This window comes from Myotis myotis, unplaced genomic scaffold (genome assembly GCF_014108235.1).
Source record: "Myotis myotis isolate mMyoMyo1 unplaced genomic scaffold, mMyoMyo1.p scaffold_m19_p_9, whole genome shotgun sequence".
NCBI classification, from domain to species: Eukaryota; Metazoa; Chordata; class Mammalia; order Chiroptera; family Vespertilionidae; genus Myotis; species Myotis myotis.
In genome coordinates this window covers 23,572,981-23,597,288 of record NW_023416401.1, presented here as the reverse complement: position 1 = coordinate 23,597,288, position 24,308 = coordinate 23,572,981, and the positions used below count along the sequence as shown (strand labels likewise).

The window sequence follows — 24,308 nt, the reverse complement described above, 5'->3', positions numbered from 1 at the left end:
TACTGTGTGCTCACCACCTGAAGCCTGGTCTCCCTCGGTCACCATGTATTTGACCCCCTTCACTTCTTCATCCTCCCCTAGCTCCCTTCCCCTCTGCTAACTACCATTCTGTTGTTTGTGTATATGAGTTTGTTTTTATGTCTGTTTTGTTTGTTCATTTGTTGCTTTTTGTTTTATATCCCACATATGTGTGAAATCATAAAGTTCTTTTGTCATTTGTCCTGTCCTTCTATCACTTAGCACAATACTCGCAAGATCCATCCATATTGTGGCAAATAGCAATATTACATCTTTTATTTTATTTTTTAAATGACTGAGAGGTATCACTATTCTTATTACTGAAGGTGATGTCACCCTTTTTTCCTGAGCTCTCCAGCTAGGCCTGTCCATTAGGAGCTCTGATGACAAGGTTGTATGTGTTAAATGCAGAGAGCAATGCTACTCTCTTAGAGCAGGGATTGGCAAACTGTGGCCCCTGGCCCGCCACCTGTTTTTATAAATAAAATTTTATTGACTCATAACCATACCCATTTGTTTACCTGTTGCCTCTGGCTGCTTTTATGCTGTAATGGCAGAGTTGAATAGTTGTGACAGAGACTGTGTGGCTGCAAAGCTGAGAGTATTTACCATCTGACCCTTTACATGGAAAGAATGCTGACCCCTGACTTAGTGGTGGTAGTCGAATTTACCTCCATTTATACACCCACACATATATAAATCATACTTACATAGCTCAAGTACGGTGCATGGCAGATAACAGATGCCCAACAAATCCTTAATTCCTCTTCTGCACTTAATTCAGTTCAAGAATACACAGGATCATATCAGAAATGCAGAGGCAGACACATTTATATTTCTATTGAATTCCATTCCTCTCTCATTTTCAAAAGAAGGGCTCATGTTTAAAAAAATACTCTGATTGGCACTATAAACTTTATTTATGCTTTAATGTATCCTAAAGTATGTATCCTGCACTATTTTTACTCCCCTTACAGATGCTGAAATGCTATACATTACCAAACCCAAATGGATTTTCAAAATCCAATTTCCTGGCTACAGTTTTCCATTTCTCTGTTGACTTTATGCTTGACTCACATCAGAGCATCTGAGGCCGTTGGCACATTTTGACTTCAACCTGACCAGATAAATAGCTCCTCTGTCAGGTGCAGGCAGGTAGTGCTGGGTCCTTGGCTGTGACTGCATTGCCCTGTCTGCCCTCAGTTATGTGGGTCTTCCCCAAACCAGAACCTGTCCTCTGGAGGCTGAGCCCAACTCCTGGGGTGAGGGTAGGTTTAGGAGGGTTTTGATTTCCCCCAAAATGATTGTGATGGGTTGACATCAGTTAAATGGGGCTGTTTACTCTTTAAAACGGAATGAGGTGAGCAATCAAACAAGGGTCTTTAGGGGATAAATAAGCCTCTGCAAGTCATCTGCCACAAACATCTGCAGAGGAGGCCAGGTGTTGATGGTAGGCTACTGTGTCAGGTGTGATGGCTCCAAGGAATTGCACCAAGACAGATAAACATGATTTTTGAAAGAGCAAGAAGAGCTGCAGTGAGACTCAGGATCATGGGTTTGACTGTTTCGTGCTGTCCAGGGGGAGCTAGCCTCTCCTTTCTTCTTTTTCTGAGTCTCTCAGTAGCTGGTCCTAGGGCTGGTGGCATGGCTCTGCATCTCCGTGGCTCCCGCGAGTTCCCAGTCCTTTCTGAGTCTCTGGAATCCTTAATCTTTGTCACTAGAAAGTTCCTTGATGATCACCTTGTCAAGCCCCCTGCCTTGCACTCCAGAAAATGAAGGCTCAGAAATGAGAAAAGAATGTGAACAAAAGGGGCTGTTCCCAGCGGGCAGGGGGTTTGCTGTCAGGCTGTATAATCTGAAGCTCATACACTCTCTTTTTCAATCTGTTGATTGAGAAGAAGAAAATTCAGAGAGGATTACTTAAAAATATTTACTAAGTATATTTTCTCTCCAGGACAAGCTTTTAAAACGTATCTCTGGGTCAAGCCAGACCAACAGGAAGCTGATTTCTAGGCTGCATCATTTTGGTCCCCAGTGAGTTGCTTTTTTGGAATTGAGTGTTTGGGTAATGCTATCAGTTTATATTGAGAATGATTACGAGCGATTGTCTCATGAAACTGCCATGCACTCTTGTTGTTGATGCTGTTTCTGATGGTGTTCATTGTGAAGTATGGGTTTTCTGTTAACAGTGCTCCTGTGGAGAAATTCTTGTGTGATCTAAACACCTGGGATGGTTGTAATTTTCCTGATCAATTTGGGTTTTATTTTATGAACACAGTGTCCAGTCTCTGAAAATTACCTCCCCCCCACTTTTTGCAGGGGGCATCAGAAGCTCAGAGCTCAATCTGTAACCGCCTTTCAGCAGGTGGACATACAGGAAATGGCGGCACGGAGTTGCAACTCTTCCCTTCTGCCCTGCTTGTCTTTGTTTTCCAGGCCTCGGTTTGCTTTTTGCCACCATGCTTCTGTGTTTATCAGGCCACCTTGGGTGGACGGGAGTTGATAATGGGTAGACCAGTTAGGCAACATGCTTTGAATGGCATCTATGTTCTTCATCTACACAAAACACGGGGATGCTTACATGGTCATTTAATTCTATCTTGCTCTGTTGGGAGCCCAGGAGTTCCAGGGAAAAGTCGTGAACCTGTGTTACCCCAGGAGTTTGGACATATATATGTGATAACGTGCAGGACGGGGACCTGTTTCTAGATATTCTTCTGTGGGGAGGGACACCGAGGACCCCTGAGGGATGGCAGATTGTGACAGAGTGGGATAGAACCCACAGGTGGCCCTGAGTGTCCTAAAGAAAGAATAACTCAAATAGGGTGAGAGGCTGCTTTGGACTCCACTGTAAGCCTGCTCCTTGGAGGGGGGAAAAAGAGGACTGTGGTCTGGAAGTAGGGGTCCCAGGCCCGCTGCTGTGGGACTGGTGTGAAAGAGCAGGCTGTTAGAGAAAAAGGCGTCTGCTCACTGGCTGAGGTTGAAGTGACCCCGGGAGCTCTGTGGGTGGAGGCAGCAAGGTGCCCAGGGTGTGCTGTGAAAGGTGGCTGTGATAGGTCCCCTTAGAGGGCTAGGACCAATCCACTCTCAGCTCAGGGTTAGCTGAGCAGGCCACCCACCATTGGCAGAGGCCAGGAGGTGAGGGGTGGGCAACTGGTCCAGTAGACTATGGACAAATGGTTAATGTGACCTTGCTTGGGGCCTGTAAGCTGGGCCCAGAGGTATAACTGTGAGTCCTCCTAAATATTGTCTAGAAGAGGCAGAGAACTGGTTTAATTAGACCATTGACAAAAAGTTATTAATAACTTCTTCTTTGAGAATTGATATATCTCTGTGAAGGTGTTTTCTGCATTGTATCTTAAGTGTATGTTGGTTGTCTTCCTCTATACTTTGCAAACTTTATGAGGGTAAGAATCATATCTGTTGATTCTGTGCCCCTTTGTTAAGTGTTTCTAGAATAAGCAAGGAAATGGATTCAAATGGGAGAGACCAACCACTTTGGAAGTTCTTTATCTTTCTGCTCTCCTCTCATCACCTTATAAGTGAAAGATTTGGCCCTTGGTCTGGGGGAGTACATTCTCTCTCTGGTCCATTAGAGAGAGCATGGATTCTGTGGTTAAGTTGCAATGGATTTAAACCTGGCTCCAACACATTCCTTCTGTGTGACTTGAACAGGTCACCTAACTCCTCAATGCATCAATTACCTTATTTAAAGGAGGGATAAAATAAAGTTGTGAGAATTAAGTGAGAGCAAATAAGACGGCATGTGCAACCAGTGCCTTGTGTATCCCCTGGCATGGAGCAAATGCACGAGAGAGCATGTTTCTTCTGTTAGTCAGGATGGGCAAGGCTCTGCTGTGGTAACAGCTAACCACTAAGATGTCAGTGGTGTAAGACAAGAAAAGCTGGTATTTTGCTCTTGAAAAGCGGAATGCCAATATTACTGCTTCAGTGACTCTCTGGGTGGCTGTCCTCTAATGAGCATCTCAGGGGTCTAGATAGCTTTCTTCCTTTGATGCCACCACCTTCAACAATAACTGTGAAGATGAAAAGGGAGGCTTTTTATGGGCTAGTCCTACAAACAGTGGATATCCCTTTGTTACACATTTCTAGGGCTTATCACGTGGTCTTCCCCAGATGCAAGGTGGCCTGGAAACATGGTGTCCTTGTGTGCATTAGAAAGAAGACCTAAACAGCATGATGTACACAGGCCATTGTCTCGGCCACCTTCTGTCGCTAGCCCCAGAGGCTGTTTTTAGCTTGGGATTGATTCTCAGTCAGCAATTCCCAGGAACACTAGGGATGCTGCAGACTGCCCCTGCTTATCAATTCCAGGGAGCCCGGTGTGCTGTCGATGCTGTTGACCTGATTCATTTGTCTTCCGCAGGCCGGCTCCAGTGAGCAGTGGCGATTTAGGGAAAGGAGGGTGACCTCTTAGAGCCACTGCAGCCGCTGAGTGTTTTACATTGTAGATGCAGCGTGTTGTGTTTCCATATCTGAGGCATTCAGTCTGCTGTTCTGGTCAGAGAAGGTTTCTAGGAGAGACTTGGGAGGATCTTTTGGGATTTTTCAGGCCTGCAGTGTGGGGAAGGAGCTTTCTAGGTACAAGGGGCAGGTACGAGACTTGGAAGAGTAGCTGGAGCTGGGGGACTGGCATGGGCTCCCGGTTCCTCCCGTGTAGCTGGCCTGTGTCAGGCATCCCACTAACATGTATTGGTTCATCCATTCAATGTTTATTAAGCGCCTACTCTGTGCCAGCACCATTTCCACTTTACTGTCTAGTGCAGCGGTTCTCAACCTGTGGGTCGTGACCCCTTTGGTGGTCGAACGACCCTTTCACAGGGGTCGCCTAAGACCATCCTGCATATCAGATATTTACATTACGATTCATAACAGTAGCAACATTACAGTTATGAAGTAGCAACTAAAATAATTTTATGATTGGGTCACAACATGAGGAACCGTGTTTAAAGGGCCAGAAGGTTGAGAACCACTGGTCTAGTGGAAGCGGGTTGATTAACTCCCTTCTTGCCTTTCAAAGGTCATCCTTCCCCACTGTATCAGGGGCGAAGCCTCCTCTGTCATCTTTTCCTCGCCTTTCCTCTGGCCTCCTGGGCCTCCCATCCTTGCCTCCTGACTCCTGTTAGTCTGCACTGGCCATTGTCCTAATTCGCTCAGTTCCCCAAAGCACCAGCGCATGTGGCTGCCCGGTCTCGTGGAGGAGCGGGGAGTCGTGGAGGGCTGTCACAGAACAGAACAGGGAACTGTTTCCAGTTCATGGTCAGACAGGCCTTCTGGACCATCCCGACTCAGCAGTCTCCCACCCACCCCACTGCAGCCTTCCTAGCAAGTACTGAAGTGCGTGATTACTTACTAGTTTCCTTGTTTGCTGTCTGTCTGGTTAAATCGCAATAGCATGCCTCTTTAGTAAACCACCATATAGCTAGGAGCTAGTACCCTGCCCGATCTATGCTGGGTGCTCAATTAAGTCATTGTCAGATTATTGAATGAACAAATCAGAGCAAGTAGATATTTCAGTTTCTATCAATGTATCATCCACTCCCCATCATAGGGGAAAAAAATCTCATTAGCCATCATCTTCTGTAGGTTTCTGCTTTCCATGGTGTTTCTTGGACCCCTCTCCTTTTCTCCTCTCTCTGTCTACATAAAACACCCCACATTTCTGTTACTTTTTAGTACAAAGCAATTTCATACTCAACTCACTTCCCAAACACGGTGCTAGTGAAAGAGGGTAAGCCTTCCTTTGCCCAGCCCGCGACTCACTGGGGTGCCAAAGGCCCATCTTCCGGGTTCCCATGCACAGCAGGGAAGGGAGGTGAAGAAAGCTTTGACCTCCCAGGTGTCCTTCTGCGGTGCTGTGACCAGATTCTGTATTGAATCTGTCGACAGGACTCCCACCACCACTATGTAGAGGGAATCCCAGGTGTGGGGTACATTGCAGGGGTTTTGTCCTCTGCAGCTGATGAAGACGATGGTGATGGTACCTGAGAATGCAGATGCAGGCGGGGGCTCATGGGGACTGGTTTCTTTAAGTCGAGCAGAACCTGGCTTGGATGTGTGACATGGACCCAGTGGGTGTTTATGGGGATGTGATGCGATCTGAACCCTAAGGAGACAAGAAAGGGGCAGTTGGAAGATGGACTGGGGGTTGGGGGGGGGCATGAAACTGGGTCTGGGAGACCATCAGAGGCTGCAGACCTCAGTCTAGGCGTGGCCTCTGTCTCTGTATCCTCTCGCTCACCTGCACTGTCCTTCCTCCTGTTCCCCATCCCTGGATGCTCGCCTCCTTCACAGCCCTGATCAGTGCACCTCCTCCTGGATATTGTGGCTCCTGTTTCTCTGGACAGACCAGCATTTCCAGTGTTACCTGGAGGGGCTTACAACACATAGCATGTGCTCAGAGTAAATTCTTGTCAAAATTGAGTTGATACAGCTTGTTGTAAAATGGTAGATGGCTTAGATTTTAAAGGGGAAAGCTTTAAACACTGTCAACATCAACTGTATTATCTGCCAGGCGCATGCTTATCTAATGCTTCACATATTTGATTTTTACTTTATGAAAATGATATTTCAAAAACCGCTTTTAGAGGGGTGGAGGCGGATGTTGAGAACTTATTCTATGCCGGTTACTTTTCATATGTTACTCCATTTCATCCTCATGATACTTCTGTCAGGTGGAGCTTTCCCTCCATATCACAGGTGGAGAAACTGAGGTACTGATTAGACAGACGGCTGAAGCCCCCGGCCCGGGCGGACGCAGCTTTGCAAAGATCAGATCGGGCCTGGTTTTGCGGGACTCCGAAGCTGTGCTCTCTGCTGCCTCGCAGCATCTCTCTGTGCTGCAGGAAGCAGCTACCGAGGCATGGCCCGGCATTCATTTCTTCCTGCTTAGAATGAGACGTCGCTGTTTACTTTCTCAGGAAGGAAGATTAAAATCAATGTAGCTAGCCTTATTAACTTTTTAACATAGGGGGGACCTGCAGATGCCAGCGCCTTTCCTGAGAGCACCAAAGCAAATATAAAAATCCAATTTGCTTGCCCTTATTTTTAATCTTCTCCAGAGTTTAAAATTCAAAGGTGTAAATGATGAGACAGGAGTAACGAACCAAGCCCCAGACACGAGGATGTATTTACCCATATCTCTTTTGTTTGCAGGCGGCTGTTCCTTTGATGAGCACTACAGCAACTGTGGTTATAGCGTGGCCCTGGGGACCAATGGATTTACCTGGGAGCAGATTAACACGTGGGAGAAACCAATGCTGGACCCAGCTGTGCCCACAGGTAGGTGAGCCACTGTGTTTGGGCCTGTGATGAGGCTGGCATCTTCTATGATGACTCATGGGAAAGAACTTTCTGATGGGTTAAGTTGTCTGAGAGGGCCATACACAACTTTGTTGGTAGTAAGTTCCCCATTCTCAGAGGTATGCAAAACAAGGCTGAGTGAACTCTTAAGAATGTGGTAAGAGTCACATGCTGCCTGGATGCAGGAACCTTTAGGGTTTCTTTTAGCTTTGATATTCTGATCTTTAGCTCCACGTAGAGCATCACACTTTTGCTTGGGAGCCTGATAAGAGTGGCATTTCTAGGGAAGAAAGAGCTTCTGAAGAATCTGAGGTCATGTTTTTCCTTTCAGGCCACACAGACACAGCTTCTATGTATGTAGGGAAACTTCCACAGTGAAAATATTGCTCATGAAGTTAATGTCCAGAGATCCTAAATACCACGTTTATGCTTAACCAACGGGCTGAAACCATAATGTGCACCCTTGATGGAGATCTGCATGAGTCAGGCTTATGAGATGTGTTGGAGGGGGGCGTTCACCTGGAAGAGGTGTGCTTAGGGTAGGGTGTGCCTCGGTGAGTTGATATGGTAAGCCTGGAAGAATTACAGCTCCGAGAACATTAAGATCACCTTTCTGTGAAGTGTGATCCCTGCTGCAGTTATCAGGATAGCTGATTGTTGGATAAGGGAGGCCATCTTCCACTCTTCCTCTGTGACCAAGAGCTCTCTCTAACCCCTACACTGTCTTGGCTTTTAAGCAACCCTCTCGGCGCTCTTTCTCAGGCTCCTTGGTCAGCTCACTCTGGCCATTAAAATTGGGGTTCTTCAGGCTCATTTACATCCTTTTCATGTGTCTTAGGGTTCTCCAGAGAAATAGAAGCCATAGGATATATAGGGACAAACATATAAGAGGAGATCTATTATAGGGATTGGCTCACACGGTTATGGAGAAGCCCCCTGAGAGGTCCATGATCTGCACTCTGTAAGCTGGAGAATCAGCAAAGCTGGTGGTGGGAGGGTATGAGCCCTGGTCTGAGTCCGAAAGCCTGAGAACCAGAGCACCAGTGTCCAAGGGAAGAAGAAGATAGATGTCTCAGCTCAAGCCGAGAAAGAACAAATTCACCCTTCCATTGCCTTTTGGTTCTGTTGGGGCCCCCAAGGGATTGGCTGATACCCACCCACATTGGGGAGGACTGTCTGCTGTACTGAGTTCACCAGTTCAATGGGAATCGCTTCTAGAGACATTCTCACAGAACACCCAGAAATAATGTTGTACCAGCTGTTTGTGTATCCCTTAGCTCAGTCAAGTTGACACAAAATAAACCATCCCACCATGGGTGACCTCAACCATGCCTGTGGCTTCAGTCACATCAGACATCTCTTCTGAACTCTGCATTTACACAATCCACTGTGCATGCCTTAGCGGATTCTCGGGGGAGGGATCTTCCAGGGTGTCACTTATCTGAGGACAGAGAAGGTGCTCAGATATGTCTAGGGGAGGTTATGGTCTTTGTGGCCGCATTGACTTTAAGTTTTGCTCCAAAGCAGGAAGCTACTGGATGGCTCAGTATAGTTCCTACTATGGGTGTAAATTGTTTTGATAAGTTTCTTCTGAGTGTAGACATGAGCCCCACGTATAATGAAGATGTGCTGTGCTACAAAATTGAGCCTTTCAGATCTGGTGGGATCTTCACTTTGCATAAGCAGAGTCACCAACAACTACACATGCCCATTAGTACAGTGACCATAGGACAACCTCTCTGCCTGTTGCCCCATTACAATTTTTACTCTCAAAAGTGTCTTGGCCCTAACCGGTTTGGCTCAGTAGATAGAGTGCCAGCCTGTGGACTGAAGGGTTCCAGGTTCGATTCCGGTCAAAGGCATGTACCTTGGTTGCGGGCACATCCCCAGTAGGGGGTGTGCAGGAGGCAGCTGATCGATGTTTCTCTCTCATCAATGTTTCTAACTCTCTATCCCTCTCCCTTCCTCGCTGTAAAAAATCAATAAAATATATATTTTTTAAAAGTGTCTTGGTTTAAATGCTAGAAATACTCATTCCATTAGGGATCCCAATAATCCAGAGAACCTGTGCTGAAAAATACCACGTCTGCTCTGCTCTGTGTGGCTGTCCTTGATGTTGGCCAATAAATCTAGATCTTATAGCGTGTGTGTGTGTGTGTGTGTGTGTGTTTACATGCTCCTTCTGCTCTTTGTTAGCCCACCCGGAGCCCCATAGGCTCTTGTAGGCTCTCCAAACTCAACATCTCCAACACTGAACTCTTGACTCATCCATTGTCCTTCCTCATCTACTCACTCTCTAGTTCAGAGGTCCTCAAACTTTTTAAACAGGGGCCAGTTCACTGTCCCTCAGACATTCCACACATGCGCACTGCGGGCCCGGGACGAGTCGGCTGCTAAGCAGGACAGGCAGCGGCGGCAAAAAACACCCGGCGGGCCGGATAAATGTTTTCGGTGGGCCGCATGTGGCCTGCAGGCCGTAGTTTGAGGACCCTTCCTCTAGTTCCTTGTCTCAGGAAAGGCCACTTGGTCCATTCTGGTGCTGATTCGAAGCCTAGGGCTCATACTCCTCTCTTCCCTCTCTTCATCCCCTCTTCCTGCCAGTCACTTGGTTCTGCCACTTGGCCTCCTGAGCACATATCAAGTGTGCTTGCATCTCTTCACCTCTGCCACCACTGCCCTGGTGCACACACCATAAACTCTTCCCTGGGAAACGAAGGTTTTCTAACAGGTTTCTTGGCTTCCTCTTTTATTTAAATCTTCTCTCCACACAAAAGCCAAAGAGATTGTCCTAGAATATGGACCTGTTCATGTTACTTCTTCCCTTTATTGTCCCCACCTGTTTGCTTAGAATCTTTCTGAAGCTTTGGATTGTCCTGAGGAAGAACACCAAGGCCTATGGTGGCCTCCAAGTCCGGGATGACTGGTCCTGCCCATTCCTCCAGCTGCACCATCTGCCATTGCCCCCTGTGCTCACTTCACACTGACTTCTGTCAGTTTCCGGAATGTTCCATGCTCTTTTCTACCTCAGAAACTTACTTGAGAACAGCACTCTTCACAGAACCTTTTTCTCTCCATGCTCTTGTCCTTTCCCTTCACACCTCAGCTTCGACATCACTTCCTTGTGGTAGTTCTCCCTGGGTGCCCCCGTCTGGGTCAGCCCTCTGTACGTTTCCCATCGCCCCCGCTCTCTTTCTCAGTAACACCCACCCCTGAGGATGCTATTGGTTCAGTGTATGTTTTACCCCCAGATGAGAAGTTCCACGTGAATAAGGACCATGACAATCTTGTCTGCAGCTTTATCTCCAGTGCTTAATACAGCGCATCATACATAGTATGTATGAAATAACATTTTTGTTACATGGATGCCTATAGTTGGGCAAAGCGTCTCTATCACATAGTTTTAAATGAAGGATTGAATGATAAACATTATTAAACACCATTAGCCTTCTGTGAACTGACCACACAGTTTTAGTCTTTCCTGCCATTCTTCCATTTTTTTAAAATATATTTTATTGATTTTTTACAGAGAGGAAGGGAGAGAGATAGAGAGTTAGAAACATCAATGAGAGAGAAACATCGATCAGGTACCTCCTGCAGATCTCCTAGTGGGGATGTGCCCGCAACCCAGGTACATGCCCTTGACCGGAATCGAACCTGGGACCTTTCAGTCCGCAAGCCGATGCTCTATCCACTGAGCCAAACCGGTTTTGGCAGTCCTTCCATTTTACAGATCAGAAAATCAAGGCTCTGAGAAGCCCAGTGACGTTGCTGCCTTTGTCACCGTGCCACTGCCTCTCCCCAAAGGGACAACTCTGGCTTCTGATCTTAATTTTCTCATCCCCTCATTACGGCAGACTGTCATTTCATAAATATTGGATTGTGCTAATACAATCTTTGGAGCTTGTCTAAGTAGAGGCATTTGATAACGATCACTGAAATTGTTCTGTCGTGATGTGCCTGTGGATTTCAGCGGCGCCCCATGCTTCTTAGGCAGAGAGGCATGAAAGTGAATTTGGATTAGACGAAATTGTTTGTTCTTCCCATGGGCACAGGCTGAAGTCTTACTTTTTCTTCTGTAAAGCCAGAAGTTTCATCGCTTTGGAAATCGAGCTTGAATCTATGTATTCAGATGGTCCATCACCTTTCACTGAACTGCTTCTGTGTGACAAGCTCCATGTTAGACCCTGGGTAAATCAGACCATGTCATTTTGGGCATTTATCCCTCTGGTGGCTTCCTTGGTCACATAGGATGAAATCTGAACTCCTGGCTGTGGCCTGCATGGTCCTGTATGATCTAGTGTCTTCTCTGAGCCCCCTTTCTTCTCTCTCAAAATGCTGCACACACACTGGCCATTTTTAGTTCCTTGGACACATGTCAGATTCTCTCCTTGCTCAGGACCTTTGCATATTCCGTTGGAATTCCTCTCTCTCTTTCTCTCTCTCTCCCTCCCTCCCTCCCTCCCTCCCTCCCTCCCTCCCTCCCTCCCTCCCTAGGTTAATCCTCATCTGAGGATATTTTTCTCCATTTCTTTTTTTAGAGAGAGTGGAAAGGAGGGAGGGAGGGAGAGAGGGAGAGAGAGAGAGCAAGAGAGAGAAACATCGATATGAGAGAGACACATCAATTGGTTGCCTTCTACATGCATCTGACCTGGACCAGGGATTGAACCTGCAACCCAGGTACGTGCCCTTGACTAGGAATCAAACCCAGGATCATTTGGTGCACGGGCTGATGCTCTACCCACTGAGTGACATGGGCTAGGGCTCCCCTCTCAACTTGGCTGATTTCTTCAGGTCTCAGCTCAAATGACTCCTTCTCAGGGGGACTGTCCCTCATTGGTCTATCTAAAGAAGGACTCCCTTGTTCTCACTCATTGCATTCTGTTCTTTGCTTTCAAAGTCCTCATCACAGACACACTTACTCCATACTCTGCCTCAGCCGAGTGACGCAGTTTCCTCATCTTCACCATGGGAACCAGTGTGAGAGTTAAATGGGATGATGCCTGTGTGGCTGAGAAGTGTCCACACATAATGGGGCTTAATCAATGCTGGCTCCCCTAAATTCTCCTCTGGTTCTTACTGTCTAAGTCTGTTTTAGAACCTTGCCCCCTCCTGCAAGCTCACCTGCCACCCATGCTGTTTTCCCCAGGTGAGCCTTCCAGCGGGAGGTCTGCCATGGACCCCCGAGGGACCTGAGAGACCTTTCCACCCCCAGGATTCATGCTGCCCCGAGGGCTGGAGCACCTCCTGCATCTCGGCTCTGTTGGTTCAGCGTTACCCACACCTGTGTCACATTCTTCTCCTCGCCCCGCTCTGTGGGAAAAGTCTGGGCTAGCCTGCCAGGCTTCAGGCCTAGGTCCCCCCCGACCTCATCGTAACTGGGGCTTCCACAGAGGAGTGGGGTTATTACAGCCACAGACCTTCTCTCCAGGCCTCTATCTTTCCACGGAGCTGAGCGGCTACCACCGGTTCCTCGCTCTGCCTTCCCCTCTCTTTCCATGGTTTCCACATGACCTCGCTGAGGTGCAGCCCAGGGCCTTCAGGAGATGCATGGGCTGAAAGTGTCGTTTTAAAGAGGGCTGGAGTCGGAGATAATGAGGCTTGGGGGGTTTCCTTCTATTTCCTTCGAATGCTTGTAGGACATTCTTTGAAGTGTTGGAATGAATTTGGATTGCATCTCAGGCTGAAAACCAGGTGCACGGGAAATACTGCATTTGCATCACCTTGAATCTGACCCTGAACCTCCACGGAGTTAGATATCTATTTCCAGTCATTATGCCCCCCTCCTCTGGGGGTCTACAAATGTCCTGGGGACTTGAGGAGGTCACTGTGGTTTCCTCTGAGAGTCACTGTTGCATTTCCTGTGGGTCCTGTGGATCTCGTGGGTCTTGTAATTCTGCCGCCTCTTTCCCAGGCTTGGAGCCTTGTCCCAGGTCCAGCCAGCCCAGGTGCATGACCCAGCAGCCCTCTGGCGCCAAGCGGTGCGGGGCCATCAGGTCCATCTCTTCCCCTTCCCAGTGTGGGAGAACCTCTCCACGCACCTTCCCAGCCCTTCAAGGCACACCTGTCCCGCCCCGCCCCGCCCCTCTGGGACCCACAGCACAACCTCTTCAGTAGGTGTGACTTAGAAAACACCTTGCTGGAGGCAGCTTCTTGTTTCCAGCAAAACTTTCCAGAGCAGAGAAATACCAGCTTAGCGGTGGCCTGGTGGGAAGGGGCAGGTGTGGGGAAGACTCAGGGAGAGGAGACACACACACACAGGCACCACACGCACAGGCAGGAATAGCCAGCTGCCCAGCCTGCTGTAGAAGCAGGCATGTCCTCAGGAGGGTCCTGGGCTCCTCCTCCCGGCCCCTGCACCCTGGGCTGTGTATTCCTTCTTCGCTGTAACTGCGGATATTTACAGAGAGAAGTGCAGGTCTAGTATGAGTTGAATTGTGTTCCCCAAAGAGATAAGTTGAAGTCTTAACCCCTAGCACCTGTGAGTGCGACCTTCTTTGGAAATTAGGTGTTTACCGATGGAATCAAGTTGTGATGAGGCCGTGCTGGTCACACTGGGCCCTCCTCCAGGATGACTGGAGGAGAAGAGACACTCAGACGCACAGGGTAGGTCATGTGAGCGCACAGGCAGAGATCGGAGCGATGCGGTGTTAAGCGAAGGAGCGCTGTGGATTGCCAGCAGACGCTAGAAGCCACGAGGTGCAAGGAAGGATTCTTCCTGGAGCCTTCGGAAAGAATGTGTTCCTGCCATCGCCCTGATCGCAGACGCCTAGGCTCTGGAACTGTGAGAGAATACGTTTCTGTTGTCTTATGCCACCCAGTTGGTGGTAGTTTGTCACGGCCACCCTAGGAGACTCTCACTGGCTCTCTCACATCGACACCCTGGCGCCATCACCTTTTCTACGCGAGAACTCACGCTAGAGTGCTGTGGGTATCGGAGCCTTTGCTTTCTTTGAAGAGAGCTGGCACTCACTGTGTGTTCACTCTAATCAAGAATTGGGTTCGGCGTTTTCCTATGCATTTCATCTAATGTGCCACCGTCCTGTGAGTTCAGGGATACTGTCTCCTCTTGGGAGACCTGGAGGAAGAACATTATCCACATGCTAAACATGGAATCCTGGAAACTAGCCCAGGAGTTGATGTTGGGAAAACGCCTTGTGAATTCCAAAACCCTAAAACCCCAAGTCAGGAACAGGTGGTCCCGAGCACACTGCATTATATTTGGCACACAGGATGGAGACCTTCTAGCCTGCCCCCGTCCCCTGCCCCAGGCCTTCATCACACCATTGTCTGTGTCCCTGGATGATGCATATATGCATATAAATTCTTTGGTTAATCTCTTCCCACCCAACGCCACCTTATTCTTAAACCTTAAATGAATGCTGAGTTTGTACATTTAGGTTAACTTTCTCCAGTCCCATCTCAGTTTCCTCAAATTATCACTATTAACAGACTGATGTGTATTGATAAGAGAGGAGAGAGTGAGAGAGAGAAGAAAGAGGAGGAGGAGGGAAGGAGGGAGAAAGAGAGAACATATGTATGTGATAATAGTACCAATCATAGTAAGGAAGCGATATTTATGTGGTGCTAATTGTGTAGCATGTGCTCTCCTAAGCACTTTACATACATTAACTTGTTTAATCCTTACAGCAGCACTCTAATGTCGAGATAATTACCTGCATTTTACAAATTGGGGAACTGGAGGCACAAGAAGCTTGAATGACTCGCCCATGGTCATAGTTCGCATATGTGGGCCAGGATTTGCCTGCAGGAAGTCTGGGCCCAGAGCCTGTGCCCTCGGCCACCTGTCTAGTGCCTCCTAAGAATGCAGACGAATAGGATCCTAGCCCCCAGACTTGTGTCACTGTGTTCAGATCTGGTTCCCCCCTCCCAGGCCACATGGCGCTCCACTGGATGGATGCAGCACGGTTTATCTAACTAGCACCCGACAAATGGCAACGGGAGAAGAAACGATGACAATCAAACCATACCCCATATGCCCAAATAAAAGGCCAGATTTTTGTCTCCAAACAGCTCTTGGAAATGTTCTTACAAAACATCTCATATAATGAGATGGTCTCTTGTATACTTTGAACTACAGAGTTAATCGAGGAAACTCCATTATCCAGCAGTGACCCCAATCAATGCTAGTTTTGGGATGTTTACGACGATCACAGAATTGATGGCGGGGGGGGGGTAGAAATTGAAGACAAGTTTAGTATTAGTGCAGAGGATATGATCAAATGGTGACGAGTAGTACAGATGGCTTGGAAAAGCAACAGAGGATCTTTGTGGTCAGATCAGAGCACACATCTGTCAGGTGAATGGGAAACCATGTTTGTTCTGATCCTCACGCAGATGCTTGACTGAGTGTTCAGTTTCCTGTGACATCAAAACTGGGTTCAAAAAGCATTAGAAGTGAACACTGTGACTGGAAATGAAGGTGATGTAGACTAAGAAGGCGCTTCCTGTGACAGACCTGTTACCAGCGGTGTGGGTGAAAGGTTTGAATAAAATTCTCTATGATATATGGGAATGGACACTAAACCACTGTTTTTTTAAAATTCTTTATTGTTTAAAGTATTACATATAGTATTACATATGTCTCCTTTTTACCCCAGTGCCCCCCCCCAACACCCCAGTACATGCCCTCACCCCCTAGTGTCTGTGTCCATGGGTTTTGCTTATATGCATGCATACAAGTCCTTTGGTTGATCTCTTACCTCCCAACCCCACCCTCCCCTGCCTTCCCTCTGAGGTTTGATGGTCTGTTCAACACTTCTCTGTCTCTGGATTTTATTCATCAGTTTATGTTGTTCATTATATTCCACAAATGAGTGAGATCATGTGATATTTATCTTTCTCCGATTGGCTTATGTCACTTAGCATAATGCTCTCCAGGTCCATTCATGCTGTTACGAATGGTAAGCGTTCTTTCTTTTTTGCAGCAGCATAGTATTCCATTTTGTAGATGTACTACAGCTTTTTAATCCACTCATCTGCTGATGGGCACATAGGTTGTTTCCAAATCTTGGCTATTGTAAATTGTGCTGCTATGAACATAGGGGTACATATGTCCTTTCTGATTGGTGTTTCTGATTTCTTGGGATATATACCTAGAAGTGGGATTACTGGGTCAAATGGGAGTTCCATTTTTAACTTTTTGAGGAAACTCCATACTGTTTTCCACAGTGGCTACACCAGCCTGTATTCCCACCATCAGTGCATGAGGGTTCCTTTTTCTCCACATCCTCGCCAGGACTTGTCATTTGTTAATTTGTTGATGATAGCCAGGTGTGAGATGGTATCTCATTGTCATTTTGATTTGCATCTCTTGGATGATTAGTGACTTTGAGCATTTTTTTCATATGTCTCATGGCCTTCTGTATGTCCACTTTCGAAAAGTGTCTAAGTCCTTTGCCCATTTTTTTGATTGGATTGTTTATTTTCCTTTTGTTAAGATGTATGAGTTCCCTATACATCTTGGAGATTAGGCCCTTATTGGATATAACATTGGCAAATATGTTCTCCCATGCAGTGGGCTTTCTTGTTTTGTTGATGGTTTCTTTTGCTGTGCAGAAGCTTTTTACTTTGATGTAGTCCCATTTGTTTATTTTCTCCTTAGTTTCCATTGCCCTAGGAGCTGTATTGGTAAAGATATTACTATGACATATATCTGATATTTTGCTGCCTATGAATTCTTCTAGGATTTGTACGGTTTCCCATTTTATGTTTAAGTCCTTTATCCACTTTGAGTATATTTTTGTGTGTGGTGTAAGTTGGTGGTCTAGTTTCATTTTTTTTTGCATGTATCTGACCAATTTTCCTAACACCATTTATTGAAGAGACTGTCTTGACTCCATTGTATGCTCTTGCCTCCTTTATCAAATATTAATTGAACATAATGGCTTGGGTCGATTTCTGGGTTCTCTGTTCTGTTTCATTGATCTATATGTCTGTTTTTGTGCCAGTACCAGGCAGTTTTGAGAAGAGTTGCTTTGTAATATAGCTTATATCTGGTATTGTGATCCCTCCAACTTTGTTCTTCTTTCTCAGGATTGCTGCAGCTATTAGGGTAAACCACTATGTTTTTAACCTAACACATGTTCTAGGGGCTTTACATGTTTTTTATTCATTTGATACTTCAACAGCCCAGAGTACTGTTATGACCCCTATTTTACAGAAGAGGAAACTGAGACCCAGAGTGTTAAGTAACTTACCCCAAATTAGTAGTAACTGGAGGAGTTGAGATTTGAACCCGGGCAATGTGGCGCCATAGTCTATGCTGTGAACCTCTATCTATTTTTAATGTAACATGATATATTAGGAAACCTGTGACTTTAAGTATGCACGTGCAATGAAATCATATCTTAGACACCATATGTAGACAGTTGACAGAGTTCTCTGCACCCTGAAAATTTCACGTATTAAAATGACTGGAAACTCTTTTATGGGGAAGTGAAGAGAGTGCCCCACTTCTGTCACTGAGAGTTGAGCATGTGATCTGCTTGTTGAATTGACGAGGCCCACCAGTGCCCACCTAATGCAGACATCCTGAGCCCGCGGAAGCAGTCATGAATCAGAGACATCTCACCCTTTGCAAAGGTGCCCTCCCTCAATGCCCCTCAGTCTCCTGCTGTTTCCATGGCAGCCACTCCCCAGCCACTCCCAGGATAGCCCTGAGGAAGCAATCACTAGCATCATCACAGTCACAGTGATGGCAACAAGTGGGTGGGTGATGTGTCCACCAACGGGTCATCTCATTTAACTCCTGTTTCAGGGGCCAGGGCTCTACCAACTGAATACCTCGATTTTGAAAATATGAATTGTATTGTCTTTAATGAGGAGACAGGCTTTCTTTATGCTTTAAATTATGGAAGATTGAATAAGAAAAGAAAATTGTAGTGTAGTACAAATATAGTAGTTTTTTTTAATTTAGTAAAAGAAAAAATCAGATGGCATGAGCGACTCCATAAAATAAGGTCCAATAATCTGGAAAATTTCATAATTCATTTTAGTCCCATTTGAGCACTTGGAATGTGGCTAGTTCTGTACGTGTAAAATATATACCAGGTGTTGAAGACTTACTGGAAAGAAAGGAATATAAAACAACCATTAATAATTTTTATATTAGTTACATACTGAAATGATTATGGTTTAGATATATTGGGTTAGATAAAATCTATAATAATAAAAGGGTAATATGCTAATTAGACCGGACGTCTTCTGGATGTCATTCAAAACATCCTTCCTGACGAAGCTGGGGCCAGAGGGAAGTCAGCCTGGGTACCAGCTGCCTACGGGTGGCCCAAGGGAAGCCAGCCCAAGTCCCAGGTGCCTGTGGGTGACCGGAGGAGGGAAGCAGCCCAGGTCCCAGGTGCCTGCGGGTGGCTGGAGGAGGGAAGCCTGGGTCCTGGGTGCTGGAGGGAAGCTGGTGCTGGCAGCCGGGGGTAGGACGACCTACTTTTGCACAAATTTTCGTGTATTGGACCTCTAGTAAATTATGAAAATCAATGTAACCCATTTCCCTCCTTTTTTAGTGTGGCTCCTAGAAATTTAAAATGACATATGTGGTTGCCATTGTACTCCCAACAACACAGATGTCTTCCCTTGATAATAGTAACAATTAGTCTGGCCTGCGTGGCTCGGTTCCATTCCTAGTCAGGGCACATGCCCAGGTTGTGGGCTCACTCCCCTGTGGGGTGTGTGGGAGGCAACCCACCAGTGATTCTCTCTTATCATTGATGTTTCTATCTTGCTCTCCCTCTCCCTTCCTCTCTGAAATCAATAAAAATATGTTTTAAAAAATATTAACAGTTGGTGTTTATTGAGTACTCACTGTGTTCCTGGTGTTCTAACGGTTGTCTCCTTTATGGTTCATAACAACACTGTGTGGTGGAGTTACCACGGTGTTCCTGTCTTTTGCAGCTGGGGGAGTTGAGGCACAAAAGGGTTAAATAACTTGCCCTTAGTTACAGAGGCAGCAGTGGCAGAGAGGGGTGCCCACACTGATGTCTCCCAGGCTTGCCTCCTTTTGGCACACAGATACAAGACTGTTGTCTCTGTCTTATATTACTGACTTGACCCTGTGAACCTGTGAACCTCAGTTTCCTAGTGAGGAGTCAGCTGGAGCATCCCTCAGGCCCCTCCTGCCCTGCTCTTCCTGGGGCTTCTTTGTGCTTCTGTGGGGGCTATAGGAGCATGATGGGACTGGGGGTGGGCACGGTCTCTTCCACGAAGCCTATGGGTTAGCCTGGCTCTATCGTAGGTGGGAGGGAGGCTTCCTGGGTGCCATTCCTGGCTCTGCTGCTAACCCAAGACTTGGAGCAGGTGGGCCACTGTTCTCTGCTTCCTGCATCCTTCTCTGTGAGTAGATCTAAAAGTGAGGAATTCTTGGCTTTGGTCCTGGCTTTGCCATGAACATGCTTTGCGACTTCATGCCAAGCTCCATCCTCCCTGGCCTTATTTATGTTACATATAAAATCAGGAGCCCATAGCTTCTGGTTCTGATTTGCAGTTTATGACACAAGAAGAAAAGGAGACATTTTTAAATGTAGAAATTGAGTGACACATCTATAATAAAAACGTAATATGCTAATTAGACCGGACAGCCGAATGACCTTCCGGACAACCTTCCACATGACCTTCTGGACGAAGCCGGGCTGCGAGGGCCAAGCCCCTTGCATGAATTTCGTGCATCGGGCCTCTAATTTATAAAATAAAATGTCTGGAAAATCCTGCGGTCCTAGCCCCACATCTGTCTGTCTGTCAGTAGCCAAGGCAGCTACTTCTGACTCCTCAACAGGGGCAATTGTCTTCCTGTGTGTGTGGGGATGGGGCACAGGGAGACAAATGTCCCAATCGAGCTTACTCTGCTCTCAGAGGACACCACGGAGTGCGATGATCACACCCATGCCCCGTGGAGATCAGGGGCACAGCTTCAGATTTTATTTTTCCACAATTACTACCTAAAGGTAAGGCTGTAACTATGAAACTCCTAAAAGAAAACATAAGTGAAAAGCTTCATGACGTTGGATTTGACAGTGATTTATTTTTGGATATGACAACAAAAACATAGACAACAAAAGCAAGAATAGGCAAGTGGGAGGGACTACATAAAACTTACAAACTCTGAAGCAAACAAGAGAATGTAAAGGCAATCTCCAGCAAGGGAGAAAATATTTACACATTGTATATCTGCTAAAGGGTTAATACCCAGAATATATAAAGAACTAACTCAAAACTCAACAGCAATAAACACAAATGAACTAATTTTAAAAATGAGCAAAAGACTTGAATAGATATTTCTGCAAAGAAGATACACAAATGACCAACAGGCATATGAAAAGATGTGCAGTACCACGAGTCATCAGAGAAATGCAAATGAAACCATGATGGGATGTCACCTCGTATCCATTAGGATGGCATTTACAATAAGAATGATAAGAACAATAAAAATAATAACCAAATAACAATCATTGGCGAGTATGCAGAGAAATCTGAACCACTGTGCACTGTTGGTGGCGATGTAAAATGATACAACTACTATGGAAAAAAGTATGGGGTTTCCTCAAAAAATTAAAAATAGAGCTACCATATGATCCAGCAATCCCTTCTGGGTATATAGTCAAAAGAACCCAAAGCAGGATCTTCAAGAGATACATGTGTATCTGTGTTTTATTGCAGCATTATTCACACCAACCAAGAGGTGGAATCAACCCAAATGTCCCATAAACAGACGAATGGATAAAGAAAAGTATATACAGCTTTTAAAAGGAAGGAAATTCTGGCACCTGCTACAGTATGGATGAACCTTGAGGACATTATACTAAGTGAGATAAATAAGAAACAAAAAGACAAGTATACTGTATGATTTGACTTATTTGAGGTATATGAAGTAGTATAAAGTCGTCAAATTCTTAGAAACAGAAAGTAGAATTGTGCTTGTCAGGTGCTAGGGGTAGGGTTGCTCAGTGGGTGCACAATTTCAGATTTGCAGGATGAAAAAGTCCTGCAGATCCGTTGCACAACAGGGTGCATATAGTTAAACTACTGAACTGCATACTTAAACATGGTGAAGATGGTAAATTTTGTTGTGGGTGTTTTGTTGTTGTTGTTAATCCTTGCCCAAGGGTATTTTTCCATTGATTTTTAGAGAGAGTAGAAGTGAGGGGGAGAGACAGAGAAACATTGATGTGAGAGTGACACATTGATTGGTTGCCTCTTGCATGTGCCCCAACCAGGGTCAGGGGTTGAGCCTGCAACCGAGGTTGAGTAGAATTGAGCCTGGGAACCTTCAGTTCACAGGCCAATGCTCTTTCCATAGAGCCAAACTGGCCAGGGCTATGTTATGGTTTTTATATCATTAAAAGGAAGATGTAGTTTCTCGGCTTCCAGCCCCAAGGATGTGTGAAAGAGCTCAGAAAGGTGGGATTGATACAAAGCACTAAGACACAATTTTCAATACCATGTGTCCTGAGTTAAGTAACTGTGTTCTTTGCATGTGGAAGACATGAATGGGAGTTGGAACGCCAGTTCTACAGGTAGCAATCTGACCGGGGCCTGTCTGGGTAACCTCTGGACTGAGGTCAAGTTCCCCCAGGAGAGTAATAAGAGCAGAGGGAAGAGAGCAGAACTGGAAATTCCCATACTCTGGGAGATGCGCAGATGCCTGAAAAGGAGATGGACTAGTTCATTCAGAAAGATGGGGGGTGGGCAAGTCTGTGTTACCTGAAGCACCTATCCCATGCCCCATCCCGTCTCCCTCCCCTGGAGTCTTTGTGCCCTGATGCTCTTCTTTCCAGCTCTGTGGGTTGCCTTCCTGCATCCCTAACCCCTCAACTACCTGCTTTTCTTTTCTGTCCTCTCTGCGGCTTCCAGGTTCTTTTCTTTGCCTTGAGGACCACCAAGGTCCATAATTCCCTGTGCCCCCAGTTTCTGCCCCAGGTCGTGCATATAGAGAGCTCAATACAGAGAAAGTTTATGGAATTTCACATTTAACTCCCACCTCTCTCAATCAGATTTATTCTCCATCAGAGCAGGAATCGGCTTTCCCGTTCATAACTAATAAATTTCATGGTGAGGGATCCCCAAACACTAGGCTAGATGATGCTTCCCCACGCTCATGTCTAAGTAATCCCAAACAAAACTGTGCCCTTCAGCATGGGTGTGAACCCTGAGAGTCAGCATGGGTCTGTGGTGTAGACTCAAGGAAGTAGGTCGCCTCGGGAGTCCCAGCTGCTGTAAGCCCTTTAGATTGACAGACATTTAAGATCATGCCTGCTTCTTTCCGCACAACACCACAGTAGGATTCCAGGCTTTGCCAGAGCTTGAGCGCTGCCACATGGCAACATGGGCAAAGCACAGGGCTTCCTATCACATGTATTCATGTTTGAGCCCTAGCTCTAATGTTCACCACCCTGCCACCTTGTATGACTGAGGGCCTCTCTGAACCTCAGTCTCTTCTGTGAAATGAGAATGGAGTAAATGTGTCCCTGATCTACTGCTATAAAAAGCAGTCTAGATAGTAGAGGTTAACATGAGTTGAGGGCTCACTGTCTGTATGGTTAGTTGTTGCCACTGTTATTGTGATCTTGATGAATAGCTGGGCCCAGGTTTCCTATTGCAAAGCAATGTGTTGCTCTCAGCGAAAACGACCACGCCCTACCACCCACCCAGCCCTTCGGAGGGCAGATTAGAAGTGTTGTGGCTGTAAACCCAGCTGATATAGGCTGTAATGTACTAAATTATCACTTGTTTTACAGTCTTGATGAGAAAAATAAATGCAATTACACTCATGAATGTTGAAAAATGAAGCAAAGCAATGTGGATCGGCACATTCGAGGTGCTTTTCCAATTGGAAAGCTGTGTACAATGAATGCTAATGCCCTCCCTCCCTCCTGCTCCCTAGCCTGTCCTGCAATGTGATCTTTCTGCATTAAGGGAGCAGCTGGGCCAAGTGCCCGAGGCACAAGAGAGGTGGCCTGGAATGGTCCCCACAGCAGGAGACCCAGCAGGCAGACCCCCATTTCCTCTCTTGGCTGAGGACCCAGAGTAGATCCAGTTTCTTAAAGGAGGTAACTGAGTGACCTCAATGATGCCTCTCTGCGTGTGGACCCTGGCATCTGTTCTGCAGGTCTTCTGTCGTTCTGTCCAGCAAACATTTGCTGAGAACCTACTGTATGCCATGCATGATGCTGTTAGTCATAGAGATGAATCTCATATGCCCTGCCCCTCCCAGACAATCTCTGTTGTCACCAAGACCTGAGCGGCATGATGTAGTCTGATGCTGGCCAACATGGTGGCCATCAGCCTCACCAGGTTGAGATGTGGCCAGTCCAAATTGGGATGTGCTTGAAATATAAAATACACAGCATATCTCAAGAACTTTGTGTGTGTGTGTGTGTGTGTGTGTGTGCGTGTGCATTAAGGGAGCAGCTAGGCCAGTCTTACTATATTTTACATAATCTTATATAATCTTAATATATATTATATAATCTTATATATTATATAGAAAATCTTATTAATTTTTATATTGTTAAATTTGAAAAGATAAATTGGGTTAAATAAAATACATGCAAGTAAATTTCACTTATTTTATTTTTACCTTTTAAAATATGGCTCCTGGAAAGTATAAAATACAAAAATGTGGCTTAAATTATATTTCTGTTGGACATAACTGATTTAGCCCCTGTTTGCCTATTCCTTTATATCCTCTACCAACAACCCCCTCCCACCCCCTTCCCAGTGGCCCTTCTGCCAGTTTTTTAACTAACCAGGCTCTTTCATGCCTCAGGGCCTTCACACTTGCTATTCTCCTCTCCCAGAAGGCTCTTCCTCGGCTCTTTTTCAACATAAATATCATCTTCTGTGAGAAGTGTTCTCTGACTTTCTCTAAATATATCTGTCCTGTCATTCTTCATCAAAATGCCCTTCCTTTTGTAGTCACTATTGTAATAGTTGGGTATTTT

At 46.1% G+C, this 24,308-nt stretch overlaps 1 protein-coding gene across 1 annotated transcript in view; it reads left to right on the top strand.

Annotated features, from left to right (window-relative positions):
* The first annotated feature begins 7,236 nt into the window (after positions 1 to 7,236).
* PTPRT (protein tyrosine phosphatase receptor type T) overlaps positions 7,237 to 24,308 on the top strand; it is a 682,122-nt gene continuing 665,050 nt past the window's right edge. The window contains exon 1 of the mRNA XM_036323307.1: positions 7,237 to 7,320. Coding sequence (XP_036179200.1) covers positions 7,296 to 7,320 — 25 coding nt within the window. The 5' untranslated portion in view covers positions 7,237 to 7,295. The remainder of the gene's footprint in view (positions 7,321 to 24,308) is intronic.